Raw genomic sequence first — 15,002 nt, 5'->3', positions numbered from 1 at the left:
GTAATAACGAACATACCAACCAATAAATGAAATTATTTTGTTTTCTATGCAACACAAAGTCCGATAAAAGCTCTCGCTTATAGTCAAGTTCGTACATAGAGCTATAGAGCTATACAGCTCAAACACTTAGCAAATTCCGTTTGCGTATAACAAATAACAAATGAGTGTGTATGAGTGTGTATGCGTGTATACATTATTCAATTTGTGTGACTCTTATGTTGTAAGTTATGTTCTTGTCTGCGAGCAACGAACATCCGTCCAGTATATGAAATGTATGAAGAATTCTAATCGAATCGATGCTTAATGTAGTCGACTGAAACTTATGCATTCATTAGTCGACTTGTGCCTTCTAGAGTAAGTGGAAGTTGTCTTTGGGTATTTGTGGTTGGTTGACTGCGAGTCAAGCAATTAGTACGATCCAGTCGATCAATAGTGTTGGATCGTTTTAAACAAAATCCATTGCTCCCTCAAAGTTAGGGTGGATCGGGTTTTAAAAAAAAACTAAAAACTTTATATGTTTTTTTTTTGTATAAAGTTTTTTATTTTGTCGTAAATGTTTTATTTAATTTATTTTTTTTAAATAAAACACAAAGTAAATTATTAATAAATACACATATATAATATTTAAAAAGTGTAAGCAATGAAATAAAACTATAATTATTCATAGTTAAATTAAAGCACAATAAAATTTTTAACTTTGGTATGTAGACGGACGGTTCAGTGTTATTGTTTGTGTTTAACCGTTATATTTGGGTGAAAATAAATATTTTGAAAATTAATTAATATGATTACTATTTGCTACCAAATTTTGAAAATTTATTTAAAAATAATATGTGATACAAAACAACTTTATCAATACAAACCATTTTAAATATCAGTTTATTTTTTTTATTGAAGGAAGTTATATGCAAATTTGAAATATCTGGCCAAAGAAGCTTAAAGGAATACACGCAACTAGCGTTTGGGGATAATGGAGCCCCTGTGGAAGCGGTAAGTGAATTTAATTAGATTTGAAAATTTCTTTCATAAATTAAATTTCATTAAGTTTCAACATAATTCTTTAACATAACACTTTCATATTAATTTAACAATATTCTATATAGTCTATAATTTATTGTTAAATAACAGGTTAAAGCTATTTTATAAAAATCAAGTACTTAAAAACCATTAGGACATTAAAGATATATAATTCGCAAAATCAAAATACGAAAATGATTGTCCAAAATATTTCTTTAAATTCGTTGAAGCACTCGCAAAAGCAAGGAGCACTACTCTTTGCTAAGCTTCGCAATTGTGTGAGCATTCGATCACTTTATTTTCTCTTAAATGCTTGCGCATGTTGCTCTCAATAATTTTCACTCAAATACATGCAGTACCACCAATACTCTTAAGATCAACATCTCATACGCGTGTAAATACGTATACATGCCAATTGAATAATGTATCTACAAATACAATTTTGTAGATTTTTTAACCTAGTTTATATCCTTCTTAAGCCAAATAAAAACAATTTTCACTTTGAGGAAATTATATGCGAGTGCGTAATCATATATGACTTCCTCTCATACATGCATTTCTCTCAACGTGCATTTATGCCATGCATTAAATTGTTAAACTGCAAATTATTATTATATTATTTATTTGTATATTTACAAGTTTATGAAAAAACAACATTTTATATTTTAGGTTACTTTTTGCCGCAATAATTGCTGGAGTGTTCAGCGTATCAAATGCTGTAAATATATTTGTTATATAAAATAACCAACGTGTATAAATTTTAAAATATTTTTATTTGAATTTAACTTAATTCTTAGGAATTTTGGAATAATATGGATGTGAATAATATATACAGTTCTGGAGTACATTACAAAGAAGAAGCAATTGCTCCTCCTAGAGCCCCAATAGATGAAAGTTATGATATAATAGATACAGCAACTCAGGTGCGTACTGGACAATTACCAAGAAACTGCACATCTGGTACTGTGGGTTGTATACCAAAATGTTTTGCTGAAAAAGGAAATCGCGGTTTTTCTGGTGACATAGGTTCACCAGGCCCAAAAGGTTTGCCAGGTTATCCTGGTACTGAAGGTCCACCTGGTGATAAGGGGCAAAAAGGTGATCCCGGTCCACTGGGTCCACGCGGCTATAAGGGTGAACGCGGCATAAATGGTATTCCTGGTATGGCAGGTGTTCCAGGTATACAAGGAGTAAGTGGCAATCCAGGTACTCCTGGTATACCTGGCAAAGATGGTTGTGATGGTCAAGATGGTTTGCCTGGCTTAGCTGGTATTGCTGGCTTAGCTGGTCCACGTGGTTATCCTGGTCATCCCGGAATTAAAGGTGAGAAAGGTGAACCCGCTAAAGAAAATGGGGATTACGCAAAAGGCGAGAAAGGTGAGCCTGGTTTTACTGGTCGCTCAGGAATTCCTGGTCCTGACGGTCCTACAGGCGCAAAAGGTGATCGCGGTGATACTGGACCCTATGGTGCACCTGGACCTCGCGGTGATCGTGGTATAAAAGGAGAAAAGGGTGCTCCATGCTTTGCTCCACCCCAACCAGGTAAAAAAGGTGAAAAGGGTGAAAAAGGCGAACCTGCTGGTCGTGAAAAGTTGACGGGTACAAAACAAATTGCTGGAGAAAAAGGTGACCGCGGTGAAAAGGGTAATGCTGGTCAAGCTGGCGAAAAAGGTGCTGTAGGTTATTCCGGAGAGCCTGGTCGTGATGGTATGAAGGGTGAAAAAGGCTTACCTGGTGGTGCTGGTGACAGAGTAGGCTAACATAATTATATTCAGATATAAATTAATAATAATCAATTATTTTAAAGGGAAGACAAGGTAATTTTGGACCCCCTGGACCATCTGGGCAAAAAGGTGATCGCGGCGAAACTGGTTTAAACGGTTTATCTGGTAAACCAGGTCAAAAAGGTGAACCAGGTCGTCCCGGAAATGCAGGTGCGCGAGGTTTACTTGGTCCCCCAGGACCGCCAGGTGGCGGTACAGGATCACCTGGAGCACCAGGTCCAAAGGGTCCACGAGGTTATACTGGTTCTCCAGGACCTAAGGGTCTGGATGGAACTGATGGCGCACCTGGACAGCCAGGTCTACCTGGTCCAAAAGGTGGACCAGGTCTAGCTGGCCGTAATGGTCTTGAAGGTCCCCAAGGTGAAAAAGGCGAGAAAGGTAATGACGGACGTACTGGTTCTATGGGTCCTATTGGACCAATTGGTCATACTGGTCCCCCAGGTCCTGAGGGGCAAAAAGGTGAGCCAGGCTACCCTGGTATTGGTGATGTTGGAGAGAAAGGTGATCACGGTATTCCTGGGTATGGAACAATAAATAATGTTTGTATAGAATTATAGTAATATTTTATGGATTTATTTTCTAGAACTGATGGATTAAAAGGACAAAAGGGTGAACGTGGTTTTAAAGGTAATGCTGGTTTACCAGGTGATTCTAAATTGGGTAGACAGGGTGTAGCAGGTCGAATGGGTAGTCCCGGTGCTAAAGGTGATAAAGGTCGAGATGGTATTCCGGGTCAAAAGGGTGATATGGGTATTAAAGGTGACGTTGGCGGTAGATGTTCTAGTTGTCCACCAGGCCTTAAAGGTGATAAAGGTGATGCCGGGTTAAATGGTCCACAGGGAATTCCAGGTATTCGTGGTTCACCAGGTGAACCTGGTCTACGTGGTGATCGTGGTGATGATGGAATTGCTGGTCCAAATGGTGCTCCTGGTAGCAAAGGTTTGGATGGCCTTCCCGGTCCACCAGGACCTGAAGGTCGAGCTGGTAAAGATGCAATTTTGGATTATAGTCTGATAGTGCCAGAAAAAGGCGATAAGGGTGAACGCGGTTTTATTGGACCTGCAGGGCTTAAAGGAGATCGTGGTGCAGCTGGATTGTCAGGTTTGCAAGGGCAAAAAGGTGAAATCGGCGCCAGGGGTGAAAAAGGGTATGCGGGACAACCTGGAACTGATGGTTCGCCTGGCAATCCCGGAATTAATGGCTTAGATGGACTACCAGGTATAAGTGTTAAGGGTGAACCAGGTCCTGCTGGTCAAAATGGGTTAAAAGGTGATAAAGGAACTGCTGGGTATACAGGTCAAAAAGGTGAACCTGGTTCATGTGACGCCGGAATGTTGACAGTTCCTGCAAAGGGTAATAAGGGCGATCGCGGACAACCAGGAATGCCTGGCCCTATTGGTCCAATTGGAGAAAAAGGTAACATGGGTTGGGAAGGTCAAAAGGGTGACCAAGGTCCACAAGGTCCCGTTGGTCAGGTTGGACCTAGAGGTATAACTGGCCCTCGTGGTGATAAAGGAAATCAAGGACCATCAGGTGCACCTGGTAATCCTGGTAAAGATGGTTTGTATGGTCCACCCGGAAGAACTGGTGACCGAGGTCAAAAAGGTGAACAAGGCATATCCATTACTGGCCCACCAGGACCTAAAGGAAACCAAGGTTTTATTGGCGAGAAAGGTGATCGAGGTCCAACTGGTGCAGTTGGTCCAATAGGAGTTGAAGGTGCTCCTGGCTATCCTGGTGAAAAAGGTGACGCTGGTTTACCTGGTGCTACTGGTATGACAGGTCTTGTTGGTTCTAAGGGTGACCCTGGTCCTATAGGTCCTCAGGGTGCGCCTGGTCCTCCCGGTAAACCTGGTGTTGATGGCGTACAAGGACGTGATGGCGCAAAAGGTGAGCCAGGTAATCCTGGTATAGTTGGCATGCCTGGCTTAAAAGGTGATATCGGTGCTCCTGGTATTGATGGACCAAAGGGTTATCATGGAATAAATGGCCTTCCAGGCAAGCGTGGTGCTCTCGGTCCTACTGGTTTACCAGGTAAACAAAAGTAAAAATAAGTTTTTGTGTTTGAAACAACTCAATTCTATGATGTATTTTTAGGTCAGAAAGGCGATAAAGGTGACAGGGGTATAACTGGAGCTGATGGAGTTACGGGACCACGTGGACCGCCAGGTCCACCAGGCTTTACAGGTGCTAAAGGTGATATGGGTCCAATGGGAGCAACAGGAGCTGATGGTATACCTGGTAGGGATGGTGCAAAAGGTGACCAAGGCGTGCAAGGACTTGATGGGCCACCTGGTCTTCCAGGAGATGCTTCCGAAAAAGGACAGAAAGGAGAGCCGGGTGCACCTGGTTTAAGAGGTCAAACAGGCATTCCTGGCTTAAATGGCTTACCTGGTGACAAAGGTGCCGATGGAATTGCAGTACGTGGGCAAGATGGTCCTCCTGGACAAAAAGGTGATCAGGGACGAAACGGTATTGACGGTAATGATGGTTTACCTGGGCAAAAAGGTGATCAAGGATATTCGGGCTCACCAGGAATTAAGGGTGATAAGGGTGCAACTGGATTGTCTGGTGCTCCGGGATCACCTGGATTAGACGGACTTCCTGGTGCTATCGGTGCCCCAGGACCTCAAGGTTATGTCGGCATGAAAGGAGCTAAAGGTGAACGCGGTTTATCTGGAATTAACGGTATTAAAGGCGACAAAGGTGCAACTGGTTTTGTCGGCTTTGCTGGAGCTCCGGGTTTAAAAGGAGACCAAGGCTTCCCTGGTGCTCCTGGACTCAATGCACAGGCAATAACTATTAAAGGTGACAAAGGTGAAATGGGTGCATTCGGACTTATAGGTCAACCCGGTATTAAGGGTATCAAAGGTAATCAAGGCGCTCCCGGATTCGAAGGTCAAAAAGGTGACCGTGGTTTAACTGGCCCTCAAGGTATGGCTGGATTAAACGGAGCCCCTGGCATGAAAGGGGACAGAGGTTTGACCGGAGATACTGGGGCACCAGGTATTGCTGTTAAAGGAGAAAAAGGTCTGCCTGGTAGACCTGGTAAACAAGGTCGTGATGGTTAGTATTATGTAACATAATTTAGAGCACTTTATTGAATATTTAATGTCATTAGGAATATATGGACGAGTGGGTGAAAAAGGAGAAAAAGGTCTGCCTGGTTTGAATGGTATGCCAGGTTTAGTTGGCTTACCTGGTCCAATCGGTCCTGTTGGTCCAAGAGGAGAACCAGGTCCAATGGGCCAACCCGGTCGTAACGGTAATGATGGTCTTCCCGGTGCTGTTGGACTTAAAGGTGACATGGGATTCCCTGGTCCTAAAGGTGAACGAGGTGAGTCAGGATTTGAAGGACAAAAGGGCGAAAAGGGTGAAACAGGAATTTCTGGCATCCGTGGTGCTCCTGGTTTTCCTGGCGAAAAAGGCGATCCTGGTATACCTGGTGCAGATGGGCTTAACGGTCCTATGGGTCCACAAGGAGAAAAAGGCTTCATGGGTCCAAAAGGTCGAGATGGAATCAATGGTAAAGCTGGTGATAGAGGTCAAAAGGGTGAACCTGGTTTAGTACCGCCTCCGGGTCCAAAGGGTGAACCTGGTCATCCAGGATATGAGGGTCAAAAAGGTGAACGTGGTCCTCCTGGGTTACAAGGATTAACTGGTTTAAAGGGTGACCAAGGTGAAAGGGGTGAGATCGGCTTAATTGGACTTGCAGGACAAATGGGTCGTCCTGGTCCAAAAGGAGAACAAGGCTTGCCAGGTTTAATAGGCCGTGATGGTTTCCAGGGACCACCTGGTCCAAAAGGCGATCAAGGCTTAGCATGTTCCGCTGCACAAGATTATTTAACTGGTATACTGTTAGTAAAACACAGTCAATCTGAAGAAATACCACGTTGTGAAAGTGGACATATAGAATTATGGACTGGCTATTCCTTACTTTATGTTGATGGTAATGATTTTGCACATAATCAAGACTTAGGTTCACCAGGCTCATGTGTTCGTCGCTTTTCTACACTGCCTATGCTTACATGCGGACAAAATAATGTCTGTAATTATGCTTCAAGAAATGATAAAACTTTCTGGCTTTCAACGTCCGCTTCACTGCCAATGATGCCAGTGGAAAATTATGAAATCAGCAAATATATTTCACGTTGTGTGGTGTGCGAAGCACCCGCTAACGTTATTGCTGTACACAGTCAATCTTTAAGTATACCAAATTGTCCAAATGGTTGGGAAGGACTTTGGATCGGTTACAGTTTCCTAATGGTAAGTTTAACAGCTTTCTACCGTCTTTTATTAAATTTTTACTGATTATAATAAAACTATCACTTAACAGCACACTGCAGTTGGAAATGGAGGTGGTGGTCAAGCATTATCTTCACCTGGTTCATGTCTAGAAGACTTCCGTGCAACGCCATTCATTGAGTGCAATGGCGGAAAAGGACACTGCCATTTCTATGAAACAATGACCAGCTTCTGGCTTGTCACTGTTGAAGGTGAACCATTCTCACGTCCTCAACAGGACACACTCAAAGCCGGTAGTCTGCTGCAGCGAGTATCTAGATGCCAAGTCTGTATAAAGAACTCGACATAAGCTGCACTACTAATTTTAAAAATTTAAATAATTTTAAAGTTTATTACGAAAGAACTAAAAGAATTTAAAAAGCCCTTTCCTTAATTTCCTTAAAATAACAAATACCAAATATTAATGCTAATGTACTTGTTTAAAGTGTTAAATAGTTAAAAATACGATATCTGCCATTTAACGAATTTAAAATTCTCTTTAAATTTTATTTAATTTTTTTATTGTAATATTAGATCATTAATGTAAGTAAAAAACAAACTACAAGAAACATAATAATACAGTAACAACTCGATAAACTCGATAACACGAACCAATTATAAATATTATTAATATTTGTAGTAACATTTATAATAATTGTAATTCTGTAATTATGTAAATGGAATAATTTTAATAAAAAGATATATAAATACCAAAATTTTTGATTAGTTATTGTATGTACATATAATGTTTAACGAAGATATGTACGAGTAGAGTAGAGTGAAAAAAAATAATATAAAAGTGAATAATATATAACCAAAAAAATAATTTAAATAGGCTCTATAAAAAAAGTACATTATGTGTATTTTTTTCAAACTGTCGTTATTCGGACTTTATTTGTATCAGTACATCATATTGTGTCTTTGCAATAGAATTCTCTATTTACAATTCTTAATATACATATTTGGCTATGCTTAGTCGCGTTCAGAGGTTAGAAAATAAAATTATTTTTAGGTGGCACTGCTATCCATTGATTTGGAGAGCAGTGCCTTAAACTAGGTTTCTGTTATTCGGGAAGAGAGTTGGGATAAAGAGGCTTAGTAATTAGGAATTTAAGTTTATTTAAGCTAGAAAGCATGAGCATAATGTAAAGAAAAGAAAGGTAGGTGGAAGGAAGGTGGTGGGGGTGGGCTATTAAGCAAGCGAGGGAGTAAGTTAATTGTAAAGTCTGTGACCTAGATAAACAAAAAGTCAGATCCTTGTTACTGAGACAATTGTCGGGGAGCCGTGGGGGGAAAATTATAATATTTTTAATGAAGGTATTAAAGAGCCTATGAACGTCGGGTAATAGTCGATGTGAGGTCCTGATCGTCAACGTCAAATGTGAAGCGATAATAAATCGCGAACACCTCGGCAAAGAATCTTTATTATCTCGTTTGACACGAATGAAATGTTTAGTCAAGAAGGTTTTTATATATTATAATTATCAGAAATATGTTAGATATAAAGTTCCTTTACTTATTCAGATGTTTCTGTCACATTTGATAAAAACCTGTAAAATGTCGAAAAAGACTAGAATAAATTTTGTTATCTTGTAACATTTTTCTATTAGGTTAGTGATACTGTGCACTTCTTCAGTGCTGGCGAGATAAATTTGAAAACCAAATTGTTGTGACGGATTAATATTTAATTTAACTTATTTACTCTCTTATTGATTAGTTTTGCTTGTTCAAAAATTATCCTGTCATATAGTTCTAAATAATACTAAAATTGTTGTTTATAAAAAACTACATACTGACGATTCCCTGGATTTAGAATCAATACATTTTTTCAGCAGGTAAAGGCAGATTTATGTTAAAAAAACGAGCTGATTATATTGTAACTCTTGAGATAGTCTGATAGTTTCATTTTTTCTATTGTTACAGCTAATGTAACAAGTTTCAAATCGGGTGTTTTTTTGTTCTTTAGTTGAGTAATGCAGATATAGATTACTTTATCCGAAACTGAGGGACGACCATTATTATCTATTACTGTACTTAAAGGTGTTTGTGTGTGCCAAACTTTGAATTAAAATGTATGTATATAAACTTTTTTGTCAATACTGAAGTTCTGTCCGTCTGTCCGTCCGATTTTTAAAATATATAACAATTTTTGCAACTGTTTCAAAACTGATTAAAATGTTTTAGTGGGATAATTAAAAGTGAAGCTTGATCTATAGTTGTAAACAAACTTTTAGAGCTCAAAGAATTAAATACGAATGGAAACTAATACTTGCTATCACATTCTTTTTTTTAAATATGATCATAGGAATATATAGGGATTTGGAAGCAATATGTCAATAATCGAAAAAGTTGATATCACTATTAAAATATATTTTCTATAATATATTTCAGTGCATTTTCTAATTATTGTATAATTTTAATTATCCTAATTATTTTCGTTTTGATCGTTTTATACTGCTATCATCTCATCTTTATTAAAAAAGCCTTTTCCAAAACATCTTATACTTAATATTTTTAATATTGGACGCCTTTTAAAGAAGTAAAAAATCTTTATCGTTGCATCCAAAGCGCATAAACTGCAGATGAACTACAGATCTGCAAATCTATGTTGTCCATAGTTGTTACTATTCAATCCTATAAAATCAACGCGAGATTTCATTACTCACCATATTATCCATGTACTAAAAACTTCTTGCGCTAACTGTACGATCCTAATACTCATAAATACATGTAGGAATCTTGAGTTTTTTTTGGGATTTGAACTTGATTACCAACTTTTTAACAAACTTCAATTTGTACTATTCCAAACAATTTGAAAAATTAATTCAAAAAGGATATTTTCTTCCAATTCTATATTAACATGATATTTGGCAGATGTCCACTATAAAGAAAAAGTCTTTTGTAAATTAATTGCATTGTAAAACAGAATTTCAAGTCAAGATCTGATGTGTTATAGTGACCGTCTCCAAGGATTGCTAACGTATCTCAAGTGAAGATCTGATGTACAATTATGGACGACTTCAAAGATTGGTTCTAGAACAATAGTGTATTATGAAGGGAGTTATAGGAACCTTTGAAAAATTTTAAATGTTTTGTATTGCAGAAATATTTCTGAAATTTATCCACTTTGTCAGCTAATCGTATCAATTAATCTCTCTACATATTGGTTGATTTAATTTAGTTTGTATTTAGTGTTTAACCGCATAATTGTTTTTTGTTAAAAACTTGATCCATATGATATTAGTGCAAACTTCGGCTTTTGGTTTTTTAGATGTTTAAAAGTGAGCTTGAATGTAAGTATTAGTCTGATTGCTTTAATAGCCATTTATCTGAGTTGATCCGAGACCTCTGAGAAGTTTGAGTCACATTCTTGAACGCAAATGATATGATAGAGTGCTTACCATTAACTTGCAAATACCTTGAGGAACTATCTGTATATTCTAATGGACCCCGTTGATATTGATCTTGAAGCTAATTGAGACTGTTTCAAGATTTCGCCCAGAATTGGAATTGTGTCTGTTAACGTCACTGTATGCTCTCCAACCGTTCATTTTCTTTTTTTACTAAGTAAAGAGGACCGATCATACACTGTTAATTAGCCAAATTATTTATTGATGTAGTAATGCACTAAAACTGTTGTGTAGTCATGTTACCTATGTCATGTTTTGCCTTATTGTAGCATCATGAATAAACAATCGGTTTTTATCCGTGATTCATCTGAGCGCACTGCTCTGTGATTTTTCATACTATAGCCGTAGTTTACACTGTGACTACATTTTTTGAATTGTAATTTTGCCATCGCCCTACCTAAGCTGCATATGTAAGCTGCTATATACTAGTCATTAACTAGCAGGGTTCGTATTTGCTCACTCATGAGCAGCTCAGGCTAATGAGCAAGAGCCAATTCTTATGTGAGCCCAAAATTTGCTCATGAGCTTGAGCCCAAAATTGGCTCATATTGAAGAGCTGCTCACCAGCGTGAGCCTTCAAGTTGCTCATATTGAAGAGCTGCTCATGAGGTCTCATGAGCCGAGAGCTCTCGAGCTCAACTGTTTAATAAAAAGTGATTTATTAGTTTATTTGCTTTCTTTATTTTTATGAACGTTATATGTGAAAATATATAATTTGAAATTAATTTAGCTTATTATTATTTATATTAAAACAATATAATGAAATAATAATTTGAATTTGAAAAACAAATTTATAAAATATTATTATTTCCACAAATAAACAATACAAATATAGTTATTGTTTATTTTAAGAACTTTGATTATTTCCATATTATAGTTAGTTCAAGATTATTAATATTTTAAATCTTTTTTAATGACATGTTTTCACAAAAAAAAATAATAATAAAATCTTAAATTGGGCGCATGAGATCTCATGAGCCGCAGCTCATACTCTTGCTCACGAGCGTGAGCCCATTTATAACTTAATGGCGGCTCTTGCTCGTGAGCGTGACCTCTGTAGTTGGGCTCGCTCGTGAGCGTGAGCCATCGTATGAAAAGAGTTTTTTGCCGGCTCATGAGCCGTGAGCCGAATGAGCCAAAATGAGCCGCTCATGGGTACGCAAATACGAACTCTGTTAACTAGTACGACTTTTCTGCTGTGTACAGTGACAGTCAGCTGTTATACATAATTTTCAATGGTGTTGCAAATTTAACTTATAAAACTTATTCACTGTTTAATTCTGGTACACTGTTCAATTGTACCACAATTACACAATAACATATGTCTGTCTTGATATTACCATCTAATCGGGAATATGGCTTATAAGTTAAATATGTCAGCTTATATACGCATGTACGTAACTGAATGATAAATAATTAAAAAATTTTAATTTCCTGTCAAACATCGCTTTTAGCATCGCTTTTCATATGTACACCTACATACATTTTTTACAAACACTTGCAAATTAATTCTTCGCTGAGATCCCACACGAGTTCACCAAATAATTCATACAAAACAAAACAGGGTTGTTGTTTTCAATGTAGCGCTATTTTTCACTCCGGACTGGAAATTTCCATTTAATCTCTTTTACAAACAGTATGGTAATCTTGGAAATATTTTCAGTATGAAACACTTTTGTTGTGAGTTGGCGCACTTGTGACTTGATTGAAGTGGTAAGAGCAAAGAAAATTTCAACATTTTTTGTGTATGCGAAGGGGGTAGTTCTCTATATTTTTAACTCTACATCAACTGATACCGGCGACAATAACCCGGTAAAATTCAATAACGAATGTACAAATGGGCAAATGGGCAATGGATTTGTAAATACAGAAATTATGTTGGGGGTGGAATATAACAGTAAAAAGAATTTCACACTGGAAACGAAATTTGCAAGGGTAGTTATCTACCCCCTTGGAAAAGAAAATACAGTTATCGAAATCAGACAGAAATTAAAATAGAGTGAAGCAGATGCATACTAAACATATTTTTTGTTATTTCGAGTATTTTGTATAAAAAATGTAATAAAACTGATTTAAAAATATTATTATCCAAAGAAACAAATTTAAACTAGTTCTAATTTACTTGTGTAAAAAAAGTCAAGAAGCAAGTGGCACAAACACAAATCAATATTGAAAGTTAATAAAAACAATATTTCATGATTCAGACTTCAACATAATATTTTAAAAAACAATAAAACAATTGAATAAATCTTCTATGGATAATTCAACATTTAAATAAAATGTGTTTAGTCAAATGAAAATATAATTTTCAGTGAAATGAACTGGTACATATTGTATATATCGGTTACCTCGAAATGCTACCAACAACAATGTACGAATACAGGTCTTCTGTTTACATATTAAATTCAAATTAGATTTACCTGAGCGGTAACAAGTTCCAACAAGAAACGTTTCTATATGATTATCGTGTTGTTGTTATTTTTTCGATCAATCTGTTTATACTGTCAACGCCTTATTTTGCAAATACACGACCGATGGATTAATCCAAAAAACACACGCCTACTTAAAGAAGCTGCTGAAACAACAAAAACAGCTAACCAACGTAAATTACTACAACAAAATAGTGAAAGGTCAAGACATAAACGTCCAAAAAAGCGTTACACAACAATACCCAGCGATAGTGGCTCAGCAAGTACATCATACTTGGCCGATGAAACCTGCAGATTCTGTTTAAATTCTGTCCAAGGTTATTGCAGACATCACTTCCATTTGCAGGAGCTTCAGTTGCAACGACAACGACAACAACACCAACAACAACAAAATATACAACACCGCTTTTGGAATCCATTGAGTAATGTATTAGCAGATAAAACACAGGAATATCGTCAATTACGCAAAATAAATCGTGAATTAAAAAGAAACTTAAAAAATCGATTAAATACTCAAAATCACAGGCAACAACAAAAACAACAGCAACAATTTAAAAATCTACACCATCAAACACTTCAAAAACGACAGCAGCAAGAGGAAGAGTATAACCAATTTTACACATACCAACCAATACCTTCGACTCCACAGCGATTTCCCGAAACTTCTTGCCCCACATACGAATTCCGCAAAGATAGGAATTTCACTTGTAGTCATTTAGATGATTATGAGTACACAATTGTACCAAATCATAAAACGATATATAATATAAATACAGTGGATTTTGAAGACCCTACTAAAGAAAAGAGTTTGACGACAGAGCATTATAATAAGACTAATACCGCTACTCACAATAACGAAGTTAATTATATATTTGAACCAATATTAGCGCCATCCTCTCCAAAATCAATACAATCATCAGACTCATCAACATCGTCTACTTCATCTATATGATCACCACTATTACTAAACAAAACAAAGGCAAGAGCCTTTATGTCATCAATATAAGCAAATAAACAAATATGCTATAAAAAATGTATTGAACATTGCTGAACTCGTTTTAATTGCGTCCAGATTCTCACACCCAGAAACTGTATTTCTAGGTTTATTATTGGTAAGAATATTTCACTATTCTCTATAAAAATCAAAGGAAATCATATCTTATATCATATTATATTATATTATATTATATTATATTATATTATATTATATTATATTATATTATATTATATTATATTATATTATATTATATTATATTATATATATTATATATATTATTTATGATATACTATATTTTATATATTATTTATGATATATTATATTATATATATTATTTATGATATACTAAATTATATATATTATTTATGATATATTATATATATTATTTATAATATATTATATTATATATATTATTTATGATATATTATATTATATATATTATTTATGATATATTATATTATATTGTATATTATATTATATTCTATATTATATTATAATATATATTATATTATAATATATATTATATTATATTATATTATATTATATTATATTATATTATATTATATTATATTATATTATATTATATTATATTATATTATATAATATATTATATTATATATATAATATATTATATTATATAGTATATTATATTATTATATATTATATTATATATATTATATTATTATATATTATTATTATATATATATATTATATTATATTATATTATTATATATATTATATATATTATATTATATAGTAGTAGTAGTAGCTTTATTTTTACTTCATTTTAAAGTTATTATATTACATCGAAGTTATATAATAATTATAATACATATAATTATAATAAATATATATAAAGCTTACAGCTATGGCATTTTAGCCGTCTGCCGGAAATATTATATTATATATAATACCATATATTATTTTATATATATAACACTTTATATTATATATATAACATATTATATTATATATATAATATATTATATTATATAGTATATTATATTATATATATAATATAATATATTATATTATTATTATAATTATTATTATTATTATATATATAATTTATTATAATTAA

The 15,002-nt window shown here is 35.1% G+C and overlaps 3 protein-coding genes across 3 annotated transcripts in view; all 3 read left to right on the top strand.

The window, feature by feature from the left end:
* The first annotated feature begins 897 nt into the window (after positions 1–897).
* Positions 898–7,714, top strand: LOC119662753 (collagen alpha-1(IV) chain). The gene is made up of 8 exons (XM_038072500.1): positions 898–990; positions 1,687–1,735; positions 1,815–2,768; positions 2,825–3,321; positions 3,385–4,835; positions 4,899–5,867; positions 5,923–7,067; positions 7,138–7,714. Exons 1-8 carry the CDS (start codon positions 971–973, stop codon positions 7,393–7,395), a joined length of 5,343 nt encoding a protein of 1,780 aa, XP_037928428.1. The 5' UTR covers positions 898–970; the 3' UTR covers positions 7,396–7,714.
* A 5,088-nt stretch (positions 7,715–12,802) lies between these two features.
* LOC119662341 (putative cyclin-dependent serine/threonine-protein kinase DDB_G0272797/DDB_G0274007) lies at positions 12,803–13,884 on the top strand. The gene has a single exon (XM_038071941.1). It carries the CDS (start codon positions 12,953–12,955, stop codon positions 13,874–13,876), a length of 924 nt encoding a protein of 307 aa, XP_037927869.1. The 5' UTR covers positions 12,803–12,952; the 3' UTR covers positions 13,877–13,884.
* Positions 13,885–13,951: 67 nt separating this feature from the next.
* Positions 13,952–15,002, top strand: part of LOC119662342 (SPRY domain-containing SOCS box protein 3) — a 3,156-nt gene continuing 2,105 nt past the window's right edge. Inside the window, exon 1 of the mRNA XM_038071942.1 lies at positions 13,952–14,036. The gene's annotated coding sequence lies outside the window, so the exon portion shown is untranslated. The remainder of the gene's footprint in view (positions 14,037–15,002) is intronic.

The sequence above is a fragment of the Teleopsis dalmanni genome, chromosome X, assembly GCF_002237135.1.
Source record: "Teleopsis dalmanni isolate 2A chromosome X, ASM223713v2, whole genome shotgun sequence".
Classification (NCBI taxonomy): Eukaryota; Metazoa; Arthropoda; class Insecta; order Diptera; family Diopsidae; genus Teleopsis; species Teleopsis dalmanni.
The sequence above is the reverse complement of the archived record's forward strand: the minus strand, read 5'-3'. Positions and strand labels throughout refer to the sequence as shown.

Excerpts from the sequence above, each read along its gene's own strand:
- LOC119662753 (XM_038072500.1), top strand. The coding sequence starts at position 971 with ATGGAGCCCCTGTGGAAGCG. Across the intron at positions 2,769-2,824 it reads CTGGTGGTGCTGGTGACAGA|GGAAGACAAGGTAATTTTGG; the intron begins GTAGGCTAACAT and ends ATTATTTTAAAG. Across the intron at positions 3,322-3,384 it reads GGTGATCACGGTATTCCTGG|AACTGATGGATTAAAAGGAC; the intron begins GTATGGAACAAT and ends TTTATTTTCTAG.
- LOC119662341 (XM_038071941.1), top strand. The coding sequence starts at position 12,953 with ATGATTATCGTGTTGTTGTTATTTTTTCGATCAATCTGTTTATACTGT.